Source organism: Diabrotica undecimpunctata, chromosome 1, assembly GCF_040954645.1.
Source record: "Diabrotica undecimpunctata isolate CICGRU chromosome 1, icDiaUnde3, whole genome shotgun sequence".
Lineage (NCBI taxonomy): Eukaryota > Metazoa > Arthropoda > Insecta > Coleoptera > Chrysomelidae > Diabrotica > Diabrotica undecimpunctata.
Window position 1 is genome coordinate 37,517,828 of NC_092803.1, and position 20,727 is coordinate 37,538,554.

Consider the following 20,727-nt stretch of genomic DNA (forward strand, 5'->3'; position numbering starts at 1 on the left):
CTCATGGAAGACTATTTTGATAGGAGAACTTTTTTTTGTGAGCAAATGATGGACATGTTGGATAACAATATTATCCAATTAGAAGACGTTATGTTTTCTGATGAGTGTACTTTTTCACTTAACGGTCATGCTAATCGGCAAAATTGCCACTATTGGGTCACGGAAAATCCTCACTGGATGAGAGAAGAGCACACTCAATACCCTCAAAAGGTTAATGTTTGGGCAGGGATTGTAGGAAACAATATCATTGGTCCCTTTTTCATTGAGGGCAACTTGAATGACAACAATTATTTGGCACTACTTCAAAATGATGTCATTCCAACGTTGGCAAATTTATATCCTGATCCAGGAAACCCTCAAGTTCCAGCGAATACGATATGGTTTCAGCAGGATGGAGCACCACCACATTACCAACTTAATGTCCGGCAGTACCTCGATACAATATTTCCCAATCGGTGGATAGGGAGGCGAGGATCGATTGAAGGGCCAGCGCGATTACCTGATCTTACATTATTAGATTTCTTTTTATGGGGATATGTGAAGAGCCATGTGTACAAAACTAAACCTTCTGATTTAAATGACTTAAACGAACGAATAACGCTTGCGATTATGTCGATCACGCCTGTTATGTTAAATAATGTTAGAAGACAGTTTTATTTGAGATTAGGATGTTGCCAAGACGTTCGAGGTGAACATTTTGAACACCTACTTCATTAACATTCATAGTTCTTTTTCGTGTTCTACAGTTTATTACGTTTTGCATTACATTTTAGTTTTTGATTGTATTGTAGCGAATTTCGGTAACCACATGATTTTAATTTATTTTATCTTAATTAATCTTAATAAACTTGAAAAAGACAACATTTTTCAATGGAGAATGAAAAGACCTTTCAAACGATATATCACAAGCCTATACTTCCTATTTTAAAAATTGGGGGTTGTACCTGTCATTCTAAGGGAGTTGAAGGTAGGGGTTGCATTTTCACGTTAAAGAATGTCAAGTTATAATTTAAATTTGACGTGTTTCGGGATTTTTTATAAATATGTACAGTAACCTAAATAATGAATTTATTCCATTTGGCTTTTACACACTGTATATTATTACTAAAAGCTATATTTAATTTACTAAAGTTAAACAAAATATGGTTTTAAACACAAAACAGAAAAAAGCCAGCTTTTTAAGAAGAAAATGTCAAATCAAGGAAGTTTGTATTAATTTTATTATATGAAAAAAAGTTACGTGAAATAGATCAAAAGTCGTTAAATATCCAATATAACTGCCTTATATAACGTTATAAGCTAAATTACATCGCAATCCTTTTGAACTCGAAGTTGTTTACATAAAATAAGTAATGTTTTGGCTTCGAAAGCTATAACTTTGTTAATTTATTATATCTCAATGCGACGAGTTGTAAAGTAAATGATGTTCCTAAAGCCATAGTTTGTTAATCTGTAGTATTCTCACCTGAAGGCTCGGTCGGCCACATGTTGCAAACGGTTGTTGGTCAAAACGAGTGCCTGCACTTGGCAGCCAGCCAAAGTTTCTGCTTCCAGAAAAGCGGCGCGGGAACCCGCCACTTCGAGTTGCCCGATACTGCCCTCGGGTATATCTGAAACAAAAGCGAGATGATAGAAATAAATGCATTAGGTTGTTAAGGCGAAGGGAGAAGAAATAGGTCCGTGGTTTTCGACAAATTCGATTTTCTTATCCCGATTACGGGGTGTTCGCATTTTGCCATTTTACTATAACTGAAGGTATTTTTATGTTTTAGTTTTATAATTATTCACATTAAATCACGATTTATGTTTTTGTCTCAAAAAATTATGATTGATGGTGAAGTGTAATGGGTACTATAGGTACTTAAGGAAAATAATAGTGTCAAGTTAACCATTATATTATACAACTACAGGAAAACTTTAGATAATAAAAACTGAGTAATATAGTATAAATATCTTGCATAATACGTTATGCTACGAGTAGGTATATAGACTATAGTACTATACTGAAAAAATCTTCCCATAAAATCTGTAGATTTTTACAATTGTTTGTTCTATGATCTTAAAAGAATGTATAGCCTTGAACTAAAAAAAGAAACCAAATGAAAATCCTACTATAAAGATTTTTGCAATCAAACCAAAACAAATATCAGTATCGAGAACAAATACAAAACATAAAACTGCAGGAAGAAATAGTTGCAATATTAATAGATATATTAAAACTAGTGATTGTGATGTCACCATGCGACGGGGAATCCAATCAATTGCCATTTACTGTCACCCCACTCATTTTTTTCTAACTTTCTTCTATTAAAGGCTAGTAAACAAAATGATATTTCAGTCTGTTGTAAAATCTCTGTACTCTATCTTTCATAACAAATATGTCACTTTTGGACATTCGTTGAACTTTTGTGTAACGCTATTTTATGAAATCGAACTACGTACAAAACGCCAGCGTAATTCTAGTTTGGACATGCAATTCATTTGTTTCCTGACCCGGGAAACTAGTACCTGTTTAGGGTCTCTTCTCCAGGGTTACGGATAAAGTCCACAACGGCACCCACGGCGAAGAAGCAAAACTTCGGTACGGTGCGGATGGCGTTAGTGGCAATTCTCGATTTTAGGGTTGATATAGAATCAAGTCAAACACTGGCCAATGGTTTCGGCCGGAGTAGCTGGTAGGTGTAAGGGCACTCTTTTGTCCTGAGATAGAGAAATCTATCTCGAAGGCGGATGAACCAAGGAATGGTCAATGGCATAAGGATGCAGAAGGCAACGGGGAACCACTGCATTAAAGACTCGTAGAGTACCCCTATAAATCGTCATGGCAGTTGGCGACAAGCATCACCGTACTAATCATGATCTCGGATGCCAAGATTCGGCAAGAGGAGAAATATCAATGAAGACAGGGCTCCTCAGGTCGTTAACCAAAGAAATCCCTGCGTACTAAAAATACAAAATTCAACTTTTAAAATAGCGACATGGAATGTTAGAAGCATGTATGAGCCTGGTAAACTAAGAAACATAGACCAAGAAATGATGCGACTTAAGATCGACATATTGAAAATAAGTGACACAAGATGGCTCGACTCTGGCGAACTAAATACAATTAAAGGTCGACTTTTCTACTCTAGTAGTACCGACAGCCAACATCGATATGGAGTAGCAATTAATGTCAGTAAAAATGTTGCAAAATCAGTTATAGGTTTTATACGAATATAAGAAAGAGTTATGCTAATACAAATAATGACAGCACATGGGAAATTAAACCTTATTCAGATTTATTCGCTAACCGCCGATAAAACAGAGGAAGAAATTAAAAAAAATTACGGTGACCTTCAAAAAACCCTACAAAATAGTCAAAGTAGTCATGGATGATTTTAACGCCAAAGTTAGAGAAGGAAGATGTGAGTCTACTGCAGGACTATATGGACTCGGTGTTCGAAATGAGAGAGGAGAACGCCTTATAGAATTCTGCATAGAACATAATCTTGCGGTAAAGAATACTTTTTTCAAACTGCCTAAATGACGCCTAGGTTGATAAAATCGTTAGTAACCAAATTGACTATATTTTAATAAACCACAGATACCGAAACGCAATACAATCGGTGAAAGCGTCTCAGGTGCAGACGTGTCATCGGACCACAATCCTCTTGTAGGAAAATTCCAACTTCACTTAAAAACGATACAAAAAACCTACAAAAATAATAAACTAAACATATAAAAATTAGAATCAGAAGACGTCAAAGAAAAACTGAAACAAGAAATTAATGCAAACCTAGAATTCACACCGGAATCATTTGATGGTGATGTAGAACAACAGTGACAATTCTTTAAAAATGCAATTATCGAACCAAGTCGCATAGAACTCCAGATGCAAGAAAGATTGGATGACAGAAGAAATATTGGAAATGATTGAGGATAGAAGAAGGCAAAAGAATATCAACATAACTCAGTATCAACCGCTGCATAATCAAATAAGAAGGAAAATAAGAGAAGCTAAAGAGACTTTTTTCCCTGGGAAATGGCAAGAAATAGGAGACTTACAAAACAAATATAATATCTTTAATCTCCATAAGAAAGTTAAAGAATTAGCTGGGGTAGCAAAACAAAAAACTTTAAGCATACTAATGGACAAACAATTAAACATTTTCGTGGAGACAGAATAAAAATTAGGAAGATGGAAAGAATATATAGAGAAATTATTTCATGACCAGAGACAGGAAAATACATATCAAGATAATCAGAATAAAGACGAGAGACCCGAAATAACAAAGCGAGAAGTTATGAATGCAGTAAAGTCCATGAAAAATATTAAAGCTGCTGGTCCAGATAAAATACCAAGCGAATTGCTAAAACTGGCCAATGAAAAAAACATAGATCTTTTAGTCCAACTACTGAACACTATCTATTCCACAGGAATCATTCCACGTGAAATGCTGACATGAACATTTATTTGTCTACCAAAGAAAGTAAATGCCAAAGAATGTAGTCATTATCGAAAGATCAGTTTAATGTCACATACCTTAAAAAGCCTGCTAAAAATTATCCATAATAGAATATACGCTAAGCTGGAGATGGATATTAGTGATTCCCAGTTTGGATTTCGGAATGGAGTGGGCACAAGAGAGGCACTATTTTCTTTTAACGTGCTCACCCAAATATGTTTGGATGTTAATCGAGATCTTTATGTTTGCTTTATAGACTATAATAAGGCATTCGATAAGGTAAAACATGATCGACTTATAGAAGTACTCAAAAACAAGAATCTGGATGTGAGGGATCTAACATTGATATCAAATTTATACTACAACCAACGATAAAATGCGAAAATTAAAAGAGGAGTGTCAGAAGAAGTGGAAATACGGAGAGGGATCAGGCAAGGTTGTATACTGTCGCCGTTATTGTTTAATGCTTATTCCGAAGAAATCATACAAGAAGTTTTGGTAAACGAGACAGTCGGCATAAAAGTGAACGGAGGTTTAATTAGATATGCCGACGATAAAGTCATAATAGTCGACAATTTGGAAGACTTGGAAAGAACAATGAACAAAATATTAAGATATAGTGGAGAATACGGACTCTCTCTTAACACTAAATTCATGAAAATTAGCAAGAACAACAATACAAACGAAATAATAACGGTAGGCGGCCAGCAGATTAAAAAAGTAAAAAGATATACTTACTTGGGAACGATAATCACAGAAATAATAATGAGAATTGAAAAAATACGTACCAACTTCGTGAAAATGAAAAAGATTTTATGTAGCAAAGATCTGACATTGGTCCTCAGAATAAGGCTAATTAAATGCTATGTACACAGTGTACTCCACTATGGAGCCGAATCATGAACATTTAACCGGAATACAATAAATCGACTTAACGTGTTTAAAATGTGGACATTTAGAAGATTGTTAAGGATTCCATGGGTAAATAGAGTCACCAATACAGAAGTGTTAAGAGAAATAGGCAGAGAGAGGGAAATGGGAAATACAATAAAAGAAAGGAAATTGCAATATCTCGGACATGTGATGAGAGGCGAAAAATACATCTTGAAACTGATAATTTAAGAAATTTTAATATAAGTTAAAATAGTATACAAACGTTAATTATTAGATATTTAATAAAAACAAATATCCTTTTTCTGTATCCCTATTATTAGTTTCACTACATAATATTATGCCTAACGATCGAATATTCATTATAGCTAATTAACAGTAATTATTAATTTTTTGAAAATGGTTGACTTTAAAAAATATATTATAAGACTTTTTTATTTTAAATGGTGCAGTCAGCCCATACCTTTAAGGACGCACTATTTTCCGAGATACACTATATAAGTTAAATGTTACCACAATTCTTTTCATTGGATTGGATTATTTTTGAAGGCAGTAATCCTGTTTATGGTTGATTGATTTCAATTCCTTTGTTCTTTTCACATCTGTGTTCACTACTAGACAGAGTGACCAACACAGAGGTATTAAGACGAATGGGTAAATAGTTGGAATTGTTAACAACTGTTAAAAGGAGGAAAACGTCATACCTGGACCATGTGTTCCGTAATGATAAGTACAGTATGCTACAGCTTATCGTGGAAGGGAAGATTGAAGGTAGAAGAGGTTTGGGCAGAAGGAAGAAATCCTGATTGAGAAACTTGAGAGAATGGTTTCAAATACCAGAAGCTGCGAACATAATACATGCGGCACAAAACAGATAAACCTATCGTTTGATGGTCGCCAACCTTCGGTAGAAGACGGCACATAAAGAAGAAGAAGTTCACTACTATTTTTGTCTAGTAATATAAACTTTTTATTGCCTTTATAAGATGTGGAGGGTAACCGTTATCAATATTTTTTCCCAAATTTTATTTTGGTCGATCAGTTCAAAAGCTTTTTCAAAGCGAATAAAAGCTATATGCACTTCTAGGTTAATCTGGGTATACATTTCGCTATTGTCGTCTAAATCTTTGTTGTGTATGAGTTACCAATTTTTAAAATTATTAAAACCATTTAAATCAAAACCTAAAATATTGACAGCTACCCCAATAATTATTTTGTGCCCACGAACTAAAAAATTACCCAATAATAGTTTTCCATGCATCCCTCGTATTAACCTATCAAAAATAAATATACGCCAACAGTGCCAATCCTGTTTGATGCACCCTATAAACCTCTGTTTTTTTTGGAAAATTCGATTTTACTTTACGCTTTGTTTTGCGCTTAGGGCTATGATATAGGGTATGACGAGAGGCTTCTGATAAACTGATTGAAATACACTCCCGTTCTCGATAGAGCTCTTAAAATTGAAATACGTTTTAATCCTCATTGTTATAAATGAGAGGTACATTTCGACAAAGTTATTGTGTTTGAAGAGTTACTGTTTTATAAATTAGGTTTTCTTTTTTAAAAAGAAATTCGACATTTTTTTCTTTTGTGGTTTTATTCATCAATTAATATACATTATTTCTAAAAATTAAATTTGTTGGCATTATAAGTCAATACTTTATATCGGTTCTATTTTTTTTAAAGCGTCTTTCTTTGAGACATCCTAACACGATCTATTAAGTTAAGTTTTTAAGTAAAAGACTAAAGACATTTGTTGTCTCATAGTTTATGTACTGAATAAGGACTTTTAGTTGTAATATAACATTATGTAGAAACCTCTCTATCAAATTGCAATAGTAAGTATTTAAAAAAAAACGTTTTTTAATGTACACTCTGGGCCAAAATTAACCGGCCACCTTAAAAATGGGTAATTTTTGATATCTTATATCTCCTAAACCTGTTGTCCGATTTTAGTGATTTTTTTAATCTGTTATAGCCTTATTCCTTGACAATATTAATTATAATAATATGATTGCTAAACTAGTAAATTTTCATTGTATACCGGGTGTACGAATTAAACTGTGTTTTTTTGCATCATCCTGTGGAATATTGTAGCATTTATAAAATATTGAAATTAAAACCTAACTATAGCCTCATGTTTTTTTAACATTTTCTTTTTTGATTGATTCGCTTATGTTAAATAATACAAAAGTTAGGTAGTTTAACAACTAGTCATGTTTTTCATCAATACAGACAATTTAACTCAACAGCAAAATTAACACCACCACCTTTATTATTGTTTTGTTTACATTACCTGTGATAGTTTGTTTCCTAAATTTGTGTCGTCGAAGGATTTTTGACATATAGTCGTTGTACGATATTGTTGCAAATCTGTTTCCATGTTAATAACAATTCTTGAACAATTTGTAATTAAAATTAAATTTGTAATTAAAATTAAATTTGTAATTAAAATTAACAATTAAGATTTTATATTATTGTGAGCAAATATTGTTTAAGTTAAAATTTTAGTGCTTATTTATTGTTTGTGATTTTGAAAATGCCACTCGTTCCAACTGGCTGCTAGGTCAGTGGCTCTAGTTGATGATGGTTACAGTGAACGTCATATCGCTGGTATACTCGATGTACCCAAAACTACGGTAAAAGATGCCATCAGACGATTTCGAGAGACAGGATCGTACAAATGCAGGCCAGGTCAAGGCATGACATCTTTATTGTCACTAAAGTATTGAGAAATCGCTTTGGCACCGCTCCTAAAGCTCGTAGGTCTCTTCTTGAGGTGAGAAACGTTAGTGTGAGTAAACAAACGATTAGAAGAAGACTGTCAAAAATAAACTTGAGGGCTTTTCGTCCAGTTCGCGCACCACAACTGCTCCCATAAGACCGTAGTGCTAGACTTCATTTTGCGCGAGAATATGCTATAACTGGACTATGGCAGAATGGAAGAATATACTGTTCTCAAATGAGAGCAGAATAGCCCTAAAAGGTCTAGATGAACGCCAACGTGTCTATAGGTGTCAAAATTAAAAATTTGCTGCATGCGCTATAACCAAAACAGTGGCTTACCGAGGAGGGTCAATAATGGTTTGGGGAGGTATTTCTTACGAAGCTCGTACTGATCTTGTTGTATTCGGTAGATGCAGTGTGAATGCCCAAGTATACGTGCAAGAAGTTCTCTTAGACCATGTCATGCCTTTTGCACCATTCATTGGTGCAAACTTCAGACTAATGCATGACAATGCACGTTGTCATACAGCATGATCTACCCGTGAGTACTGTAATGATGTCGGAATTCAAGTTCTACCATGGCCAGCACACAGTCCCGATCTTAACCCAATTGAGCATATCTTGGACAACCTCAAAAGACGAGTAAGAGCAAGAGTACCAGTCCCTGCATCCTTTGAAGAGCTGAAGACAGCTGCGGTAGAGGAGTGGCACAATATCCCCCAATCTGATATCCAGGATATCATGAATGGATTGCCAAACCGGTTCCAAGAAGTCCTAAGAGCTAGAGGCGGAAACACCCATTATTGATACCCAATTTTTTTTCAATTAAACTGATTTCCAAAATATTGTTAATTTGAATTTTCTTCGAAGATTTTATTCATTGGATTTTTACTGTGACAAATGACTTTTTTTCAAAAAGATTATTTTTTCTCTTCCGCGGAGATAAAAATTGATAAAAACATGTCTAGTTGTTAAAGCACCTAACTTTTGTATTATCCAACATAAACGAATCAATCAAGAAACAAAATGTTGAGAAAACATGAGGCTATAGTTACGATTTAATTTCAGTATTCTACAATTGCTAGACTATTCCACAGGGTGATGCAAACTTTAAGAAAAAAACACAGTTTGATTCATACACCCAGTATATAATGAAAATTAACGTGTTTAGAAACAATATTATTATAAGGATATTCTCAAGGAATAGGGCTTTAACATATTAAAAAAATTACTTAAATCGGACAACAGGTTTAGAAAATATAAGAAATAAAAAATTAACCATTTTAAGGTGGCCGGTTAATTTTGGCCCAGATTGCATTAGTTTTTGAGTATAATATTTTTTAGATCCAGGTATATAATGGCTAGTAAAAATATTCGGTATTACTGAGTTTTTCTTTAACGACAACAAACTATTATAAACTACTTAAAATACGAGAAAACGAATACATTTAGTCTTTTACGAGATAAAATTACTAGCACCTAAAAAATAATAAAACATTAATTCAAATATGTTTCAACTTAAATATATTCAATGATTTATTGATTAATTCTGAAATTACTCCGATAGAAAGAACAACAAAAAAAATTGAAATATAGTAAAAAATAATTAAAGTTTTAGTCAAACAATCTTCTTCTTCTTAAAGTGCCTATCCGTTCCGGACGTTGGCGATCATCACGGCTATCTTCACTTTGCTTATTGCAGCGCGGAACAGTTCAGTGGTAGTCGTGTTATACCACTTTCGCAAATTTTGAAGCCAGGAAATGCGTCTTCTTCCCGGTCCTCTCTTACCATTTACTTTCCCTTGGAGAATCAGCTGGAGAAGGCCGTAACGTTCTTGATTTCTCATTACATGACCTAGATATTCCAACTTTTTAGTTTTGACGGTCATGAGAATTTCACATTCTTTCCCCATTCTACGCAGGACCTCCACATTAGTAACTCTGTCAACCCAGGATATACGTAAGATGCGCCTATAACAAACAAACAATAACATTGTTTGTTTGTTATACAACTGTCAAACAATAACATTTTGATATTCTTATTTCTCAAATTGGCGAACAAATAATACCAATTGCACAGAGTACGAAGCTTTTCATCGACAAAATAAAGCCCATCAAACATCATATTCCTATGCCATGGTGGAACACGGACTGTACCGAAGCCGTAAGTGCCAACAAAATAACTTTTAATATATAGCATAAGATGCTCGAAAATAAAATTAACTACAAAAAAATTAAGGCTAAAGCTCAATAAATCAAACATAAAAATCGTGTTGGGACCAATATGTCGCTAGTATTAACAATTGTCATTAACAATATCCATTCTTAAAATAGGTAATTAAATTGTTACTTCTTCACTTGAAATTGTTTACGCATTAGATAAAAACTACAGAGAAATACCTTCTAATAAAAATTTCGACCCCGAATTTCTGATAAATAAACTAGAGGCCGAAAGGTCCAACCTCTCCCTTAAAAACCACAACATTCAAATAAACGCTCCTCTTACGTTAAAAGAACTAAACAACTCACTTAACGTTAAAAAAAAAAACAAGTTCTGGGCCTGACGATACTCCAACTGTTTTTTTAAACTCCTGCCAATGTGTGGTAAAAATTACATGCTTCATTTATTAAGCTTCATCTAACAACAATACAAGTCTCCCTCTGTTTGGTCAAAATCTATCATTCTCCCATTTCTCAAAACCCAAAAATCTCGTCTAGACTCTTATTTCTATAGACCGATAAGCCTAACTTGTGCAATGGGCAAGCTGCTAGACAAAAATTATCAACTCAAGACTAATTTAACATCTAGAAAATTTGAATTTACCATGGACGTATAAACATAGATGGACACAGCAATAAGATACCTTAAACACACACTGTTTTGAAGCTTCGATATTCCTGGACAAGAGGGTAAAGGGGAGTAAAACGGGTATCGATAGACTGTGATACTTCCTCAATGAGCATAAGCGTGCTTGAATTTTTACTCGCGGGGATAATTATTCAGACGTTAATAATTGGAAGTAGTAATAATGTATAAAAACACGTTTTTATAGAAAAAATAAAATACAATTTTATTTGCTTTAAAATTATTACAATGAAATATAGTTGAGCTCAAGTTCATTTTTTAATAGGTATCAAATAATCCTACGATAAAAAAAAACAATTAAAAAATATACATTTGTCAAATTTAAGTACATACCTATATGTATTGATAATGTATTGAAACATATTTTTTTAAATTGTGACAAATTTGTTTTAATACAATATGAATAGATTCCTCGTAGTAAGGCTTTCTGCTACAAAAATATTTATTGATCATTCCAAAGCTCTTGCTGGCATTTGACATAAAATTATTTGCAAATATACCTACTTATTAAAAAGTAGGCGTGAAAATGTATAAATTATTGGAAAGCTATTTAGCGAACAGAAGTATTAAAGTAAAAATGGTAAATAGACATAATAGAAGACGTTGGTACAGAAATAAATTTATTGATTGCGAAATAAAACAGTCTTAGTAAGAACGCTTCTTATGCGCACGGTGTTAGCATCTAAAGTAGTCCTCGTTTCATGATGAATTCCAATTTTAAAATATTTCTCAAGAACCAGTTTTAAAAGTTGCATAAAGTGACCATCGATTGCATCTTCATCATACATATGGTCACCAAAATGCTCATAAATTGATTTTGGGACATTTTGTATGGTTTTATTAATCAAAATATTCATAAGGTTTTTAACTCGTCAGTTGTAGATATTTATAGTTTTATTAAAAAATCTGAAATATTTTGCAGCTTCCTTACAAGTTTTAATAACCAAACAGGATGCTTTTGAAAGGTTTTTCTACTGTTTTCTCTGTTGAAGTTTAGAGTAAGTTTCATCATTAATCAGTATTATTTGGAAACCTACATAGAAAAGTAAATGAGTTTTACATTTATTTGTAACATTTGACATTTGTATTTACATTTCACTAATTTATTTGAATTCATGAAAAATATTAAATTAAAAAGCTACTAAACAGATTTTTTTAATCAGATGATGTCTACTTACAATTTAAAAATGTCTATACTAATTTCATGAACTAATATCTTGTTCAATACATTAATGAATATGAATAAACCCAATGGTACGCCTATGAAAGACATATTTTAAAATGTAAACAGACAGGCTTCCTCTCAGTTCCTCATCTAAAATAATGTAAACAAATAGTACTTACAAATTAAATGAGACATTGGGATGTAAATATTTCGTTTTTTTGCAAATGCAATACTGTAGCACCATTATTATAATATGTTTATTTCACTATTTACAAATATCACTTAAAATACAGCCAAAATATCGAAAAACAACTTTTCCCCATCTTGGGTAAAAAGTAAACAAACATGGACATGACATGGAACAGCATTTGAAGTTTGACGTAGAGCCATAAGACAGAGAAATGTAAACACCGTTGCCATTAATAAATAGTTTTCAGTGCTTCTACATATAAAATAACTGGTTGATATCTTTTATACGCTATTATTAAATGATATGCACACTATGTGCACACTTTATGTTTTAATTACAATTAAATATATTAATATAAGTAATAAATTATTATTTTGGTTTGATAGCACCTGTAGAGTATAAAATAAATATAGTAATATTTTCAGCGATACGTGAATAAGATATTTTAATAAAAAAACGTGACAACATTTGAAGGTGCTGAGAATGTGACCTAGTCAAATAATTTTGGCTTCACATTTTTATGTAAATAACTGAGTCCATCTGTGTTTATACGTCCATGGAATTTACATATAAACGAACCAAATGGTTTTTGACAAAACCAATCGGGATAGATAACATATTAGATCCAGAAAGTAATATTCACGAATCCCTGGCAACAAAGCAACCTTGTCTTGCAGCATTTTTTGACATTTATAAAGCATTTACCACATGTTGGAGATACAACATCTTGAAAAATTTATAGTCATGGAATATTCGTGGAAATTGCCTTCAGCTCATTAAGAACTTTCTAGAAAAAGATCGTTTCATATTATAGTTAACAACTATTAGTTCGAGAAACAGCAGGAAGAGAATGGGATCCTCCAAGACTCAATTATTAGCCTTACACCATTTTTAATCGCCATTAATAACAATCAAAAACCCCAAAAAACCCTATAAAGCACGTGTATTTGCAGATGACTTAGTTGTTTAGGTAAAATGCTCAGATATTAATTTACCTTCAACAGTTTTGCAATATTTTTACCAAAACTCGAAAAGTGATCATACGATACAGGTTTTCAATTCTTGGTTAGAAAATCCATAGGAATGGTGTTCTCAAAAAGGAACTTTTCAAATAATCCCACTTTTAAATTTTTCAACACATTGCTTTTCTTCAAATCATGTGTAAAATTCTTGGGTATGTGGTTTGATAAACAACTTATTTGAAAAGAACACATAGGACTTTAGTATTGACTTAGATTATGAAACAATCTAATGAGAACATTGTCAAATATATACTGGGGCTTTTATCGCTCTACCTTAATATTCTAGTTTTTTGGTATAATTCAATTTTTGTCCACTTTTTTGGGTGAAGACTTCCCGAACCACATGGTCGACCACTGAAAGTAAAATACTGCAGTAGGTGGACGCCGCTATTAGAACTTTACATATCCCTGGAGTTTAATACCAATATTAACAACTAGAACTCGCAACCAACGACTACATTCTGAAATTCTACCTAATTATTTTAATATAACATTAGAAGCATCTTTTAAAATTTTTATCTTTTTTGTAAAGTTGTAGGCAAGATTCGCTTTGATTTTAATTTAATATTACTATTTGAATTTTATATTTCTTTGGTTTCGAAAATTAGTTTACGGATTTTATTATCAGATGTCGCTATTCGCGTCTATACGAAGCCATGTTAGAGTTGCTTCCTAAGACAGAAAAGTTTTATTTTCACAAAAGAGGTAAAAAAGAAATAAATTAGACTTACTCACAATCAGTTTAATTTTACTACCCAAGACGACCGGCTTCGCTTTCTAAAATTTGCAAATCATCATCAGGTCAGTGGTACAAAGTAAATTAAATGCTGAAATTATAAAAAGCCCATATTAGGGTGTTGTCTTATAAGGATATAGATCAAAAAAGTTATAGATAAAAAAAAAGGTTTTAGTAATTATGCCAAGATTACATATCCGACAGGGCAGAATGGAAGAACATTGTTAAGCAGGCCAAGACTCACAAAGGGTTGTAGCGCCATTAGAAGAAGAAGAAGAAGATTACATGTCTGTGTTAATCAATATGCATAAATTGTATTAGCAGACAGAGTAACAACCCACAAATTGGTAAAAGAAAAAATCTGTTGAATTGTAATAAATTAGAAATAAACAAAATATTTTGTTTATACTTATAATTGTGGTTTTAACATTGACGTTACAAATGGTAAATTTTATTTCTGCCAACCAAGATATCATATCCATTTTTTTAGAATTACTGGTGGGTGCTTTATTATAATTGGTGGGTGCATAATTTATACATTATGATATGACGCATTATCAATAACAACAATAGATCCAACAGCCAAATTGGGAATTATGTGTTCTTTCATCCATTTTTCATAATTTTCTGAATTCATACCATCATGATAATCTCCTGTTTTAGCTCCTGACTTAAAAATCAACAAAACGTTTTGTATGAAACCCATCTCCCCACCACCATGTCCAATAACCAACCTACTTCCTTTTGAAATGTTTTTGAACAATTCTTTGCCACTGTCATCTGTCCAGCTATTTGGCCTAGTGTGTCCTGCATGTACTTCATCAACATATACAATTGACTTACCTTCACTTCTGTAATATTTAATTTTGTCCAAATATTTAATACATAGAGCACGCATATCATTCCGTTCAATTAATAAACGTCAATTATCTTTCGTTTTGTTCCATTTAAATCCCAAATCTTTCACAATTCTGTATAGAGAACTCACACTTCCAGTCCACTCGTACACTTCTTCAAGCCTTTTCTGCAAAAGCTTCAATGATACATGACAACGTTCAGTCTCATGAAAACGATGAATGGTATTTCTAATGAACTGTTTGGCATACTCCCTCAAGTCTGTTATGGTTGCTTTCCTTTTAGCAAGTGTTGTAGCTGGAAATTTTAGTGTATTATTTAACTTTGCGTTTGTTAACATACTCGTTTGTTGAATAATTCTTTCTACTGTACGTAAAGATACTCCAATAGCTTCACTCACACGTTGTTTAATACTAGTTCGATTATCTTCAGGAAATAGTACTGACATATATCTAAATACATTGTAAACTATTCCTTTGGATTCTGGTGTCAATATTATCTGTTTACTTTTACTATACTTAATCATCTCCATTCTACAAAATAGTTCTAATACGGGTGGTAGCACCTTTCTTATTGAGACTCGACAACATAATAAGACTAAATTACGAACTGGTTTGAAAACCAGTGACTAGAAATTCTCGGAAATAATTCTTATCAGTTCTTTGTATGTCCTTAACGAGTCGTTAAGGAGTCATTAATAATGACTTTATAATTACGGTTTTAAGGTTACTGATACTAAATTAGAAATTAACTTTTACCAAACGTTATAGAGTGTCAATTATCAAAGATAATATTATAACAAACAAAAAGTTTGGTATCTATAAAACAATCTGTGTATAATCAAACTCCATTTATTATTTAAGTGAGTAATAATTTTGTAACTAGTGGATTTCAAATAATTTAATTTGTTTAATATAGAATGCCACTGCATGGGTCTGATCATAAATATTCTATTGTCTGCGTGATTAACTATTTCGTGGAAAGACTCGCCACTCGATTTGAAATAAGCTGTAGCTATGACGATTGTCGACCTCCGTCGCGGAGATAATGTTGAAGAAGACATTTTTAAAATAGTGTTTCTAAATATTGTCATATTGTCACATTTTTATATGATTTTCTTGTAACAACAGAGCGACATATTCCTGGACATAGTTGTTACATAATTTACGACGTTTTATCAATGAATATTATATGAATTTAAATTAACGTTACTATCATTCAATGTCCATTTAACTGTAAACATTTTCAAATTAGTTGTATACAATAGCCATGATTTGTTTTTCAAGTCAACAGTTTCTAATTTAGCTGTTTACTTTACGTTTTAATTAAATTATAGTCGTTACCTATTAACATTATAATGCATTTGTTTAAATAATTTATATAATTGTTTACTACATCGAGATATATTAGTGTCAGAGTTGGTTGCTCATTAGAATTTAATCATACGAGTAATTCAACCTGATATTTGATTATTTGTGTATACTGCACAAATTTAATTTTAATTACATAATTAGCAAGTAATTTTAGTTAGTAGTAAATTTTGTTAAGTAAAATGTTTAATATTTACCGGTATAAACAATGTGGAATATTAGCGGAGGGGTTTTTTGGATAAAGGAAGGGTGGGCATAGTGGCCACTGGTTGTTACTGCACAGTACTGTGTTGATACACAGCGACGGATTTGTCAACTCTTTCATTTGAACCTCATCTTAGATGTGTTAAAGGTGTAAGCTCTTCTGATCATTTGTTTAAAAGGGTTTGACAATTCTCGTGTTTTTCAACATCCTGATATAGGGTAAGTTTATTTAATTAATTATTACAACCAAACTTTCATTCATAATATAGGCAAATGATAGCAACGTCTTAAAAGAGGTGTGTCTAGCGTACAAAACGATGTGTCTGTGTAACACCTTGCTCGATTCGTTTAGCCGGTAGAGTGGCATTTATATAATAACGACGAAGAGGGCAAAGTAGCCACGTCTGTGGCCACTATGCCCGACATAGTAAAATACATTTTCATTGAAAACTAATAGTATTGTATGTTGTTTACAAAATTATTGAGCATTTCAAACAGCATAATAGCGTCTGTTTTATTTGAATTCTTAAGGATTAAAGTCTGGCTTAGGGGTTTTCACCTGCAACAAATCTATTTTAGCAAGTAATGTAGACTAGTAATTATATTCCAAGATCACTTACTGTACTACCTATGTATTTACATGATACAATAAATTAAGGTTACTGTATACGATTATTGTAGCTTTATTTAAGGTGAAAACGCCGTGTTAATTTCATATTTTAATGCTATTTAACATGTTATACTAAATCGTTTTTTTTTCAGGTGTAGCGATGGTGTCAAAATATCAGATGAAGAGTCATCAGCAGTCATGGAACCCCGCAGCGATGCAACGAGCAATCGATGCTGTGAAGGAAGACGGAATGCCTTATCAAACGGCTGCTAAAACTTATAATGTGCCTAGAAACACACTAAAACGTCGCGTACTAAATAAAAATCAAGACGCCTATGACAATAAAAAAGTATTCGGCCATTTTCGAGCTGTTTTTACAGAGGAACAAGAACAGCAGTTGGTAAATTATCTCTTGGAGATGGAGGTACGTTTTTTGGAATTACTGTAGCTGATTTGCGCAGCCTTGCTTACCAACTGGCTGAACAAAATAACATCCCCATGGTTTCAATAAAGAAACGAAATTACCAGGAAAATATTGAATAACTGGATTCAGAAAGCGCCATCCCGAGCTTGTGTTAAGAAAACCTGAGGCGACCTCAGCAACAAGGACGCAAGCATTTAACAAAACGAATGTAACCAAGTTTTTTGAAATTTTGGAGGATATTCAAAAGCATCACTTGTATCCTCCTCATAGGGTTTACAATGTTGATAAAACTAGACTTATGACTGTCCAGTAAAAGTCTTCAAAGGTTTTTGCTCTAAAAGTGCGACGGCCAGTAGGATTTTTTATATCTGCAGAGAGAGGTGCTCTCAGCACATTTGTAATTTCTATGTCAGCTGGGGGAGTTTTTATTCCTCCTTTTATTATCTTGCCCAGACAGCGGATGAGAGTGGAACTTCAAGACGGCGCTACACCTGGAACAGCTTTTGTTTGTCATCCTTCAGGGTGGATGCAAACTTAGATTTTCACACAATGGTTTGACCATTTCTTGAAGTTGCGAATCTATCCGAAGACGACCCAGTTTTTCTCATACTTGATGGACATTCGACCCATACAAAAGATTTCATTGAAAGGGCCAGAGATAATCACACAACTGTAGTTTGCATTCCTCTTCCCACTGTAGTCATAAGCTGCAGCCATTCGATGTTTCTTTCATGGGGCCCTTCAATATTTATTATGTCCAAGTGATCGAAAGATTCTTGAGTGATAATCCTGGTAGATTAGTAACACAGTATCAGGTGTCTAAACTTCTTGGAGAGGCATTTCCATTTGCAGCTAGTTCAACTATTGCGGTAAACAAGTTTGAAAAATTTGGCATAGTCCTATAAACAGACAGAAGTTTACTGACGCGGATTTTGCTGCAGCCATGACCACAGAAATTTTCGTGCAAGATTCTATGTCTCTTTAAAAAGCTAAAAATCAAGAACTGGGTGTTGAATACCTAGAAGCTCTTCTGCTGTGGCGTCAGGAAAAGATTTGACAGATTCGCAACAAAATATTCCTCGACGTCCAGAGACACCACTTGCAAGTAAAGAGAAGATAGCCTTCTGGAGAGATAGATTTCCGACCAGCAACCTCAGCATCCAACGCTTCAGTTCTTATGTTTTTCAATAATCACAGACAAAACGTCACTGTAGGATCTGGGGATCCAAACTCTACATTCGTTCTAATCTCTAAAGACTCGGCAAAGCCAAGTACTTCAACATTCCAGCCCAGTCCACTGCCTTATTTTAGTACTTTATGTGATTAATCAGCAACTCCAAGGGCAAATCAACCAATTGAACGTGACACCAAGATCCACTTGGTACTTGTCCCCCGTATTATATTATTCCAGAGCGACCTCGCTAAATTATAAATAGTTTTAGTAGCTGTTTCATCCTATATAAGTCGATACAAATTTTTATTCGCTCTCCTTTCAATCATATTACTACAATCATTCTACAATTGGTTAGTGTCTTAGCCGTATACACGGGTAAGAATCTTTTTCTAGATTTAGGTCTTTGTTTTTTACTTGTTTTCTTTTACATAGCAGATACTTTCTTTTTTAAAATAAAGCTGAAAACATTTTAACTTTAATTTTTTTTATATGTACCTATATTACCTTGATAGGTATCTTATCTTAGATAATAATATCTTATTAATAAAATCTTTCCCTATAAATTTATTTTTATCAATGCCACGCTGTGATCAGAGATTTTGCTGAGATTGTTTTTCTCTAAATACTCAGCTTTATGCCTGATCGGGTTTTTCTTTTAGGAGAAAACTGATTTTTGTATGAATTTTCTAGCCACTACCGTGAGGAGCAAGCAATAGCCAACCACACTACCTTGGGAAAACAATTAACATCCACCCATACTACCTTAAATCCACTGATGCATCAGAATATAATTTGAAACCCATTTACCAACATGGGGACAAAAATGATTGTTATAATCTAGACCAACAACCCCCCTTAGCCCAACCAACAATCACCGACAGAGGCTAACTTCCACAAAGATCCGAACCCTTCCAGGAGAACTTAACGACTACTTTAGAACGAACTAAAGCTGAGTACTTTTTTATACTTAAATTATTTTATACCGGCAACCGACAGAATCTTTGAGTCTCAGTTTAAAAATTTATTTTTGTTTCACATTCATAATAATATGAATTCTGTTTATTATTATTTAATAAATATATATACCTTTACTATGACTTCGTAAGTTTTTTTTCCTGTACCTTTCTGGGATTGGTGTGGGGATAGAATGAACAGAGTACCATTCTGATGGATGGAACGGTGGGCGTTTTTCTCTTGAATATCCTTAGGGATATTCTAAGAATTTCTCTCCTCGTTTCTTCCAGCAGTGTGGTGTTGCTTAACGCCCTGGTCTTAATAAGAATAGACGGTACCTGTAAGCCCACAGGATATTGTAGCAATCCCAAAGCAAATATTATTAAACGAGAAAATAAGCGAAATAAAGGAACAGCTGCAGTTTTGACCTCAAGCCCTTTCAAGATGGAACTAGCAACCGCAAAAGCAGAAAAAGAAGAAAAGAAAAGAAGGGCTTAAAAAAATAAAGCTGGAACTAAAAAAAGGAAAGCAGAGTAACAAGAAAAACGAAGGAAGCAAAGAAAAAAAAAGAAAATTTAAAGGAAAGCAGAAAACGAAATCAAAATCAGCGAAGCGTGCTTTATTTAAAGAGTCGATTAATGACGTGCGTGATACTGATTGCCTTGAAAGCTAAGTATTCGTCACAAAATTTACGACGTTTAACCTTTGAATTCCATGGTCTTTCATTTGCTTTTGGTCACTATTAGTATTCAATATAAAGTCACAGCACATTATGAAGCCCTAATTAATATAGAAGCGGAAATACTTATAAATGGAGAACAATTAAACAACACAGAATACGTTAATGACACTACTATTTTTGATAGCACTTTAATAGCAGCTCTTTTAAATCCCCGAGCTCTGATTTTTATACTATGTAATCTTCATCTGCATCAAGATACTTTCAAAAAAATTCTGATTGAAATTGTTGATTTTTTGTCTAACCCGGTTACCGATTTTATCACATTTTCTTTTGTCTTTGGGATTTCTGATTCTCTGTTACATTCTTTTTGCTTTTTTTTATTACGTTTCTGACGTCCAAAGGATAATTA

General features: G+C 33.2%; 1 protein-coding gene across 1 annotated transcript in view; it reads right to left on the reverse strand.

The window, feature by feature from the left end:
* The window catches only part of LOC140438904 (uncharacterized), a 274,049-nt gene that overhangs the window by 142,379 nt on the left and 110,943 nt on the right, over positions 1 to 20,727 (reverse strand). The window contains exon 2 of the mRNA XM_072528557.1: positions 1,466 to 1,610. Within this exon, the coding sequence (XP_072384658.1) occupies positions 1,466 to 1,610 (145 nt within the window). The remainder of the gene's footprint in view (positions 1 to 1,465; positions 1,611 to 20,727) is intronic.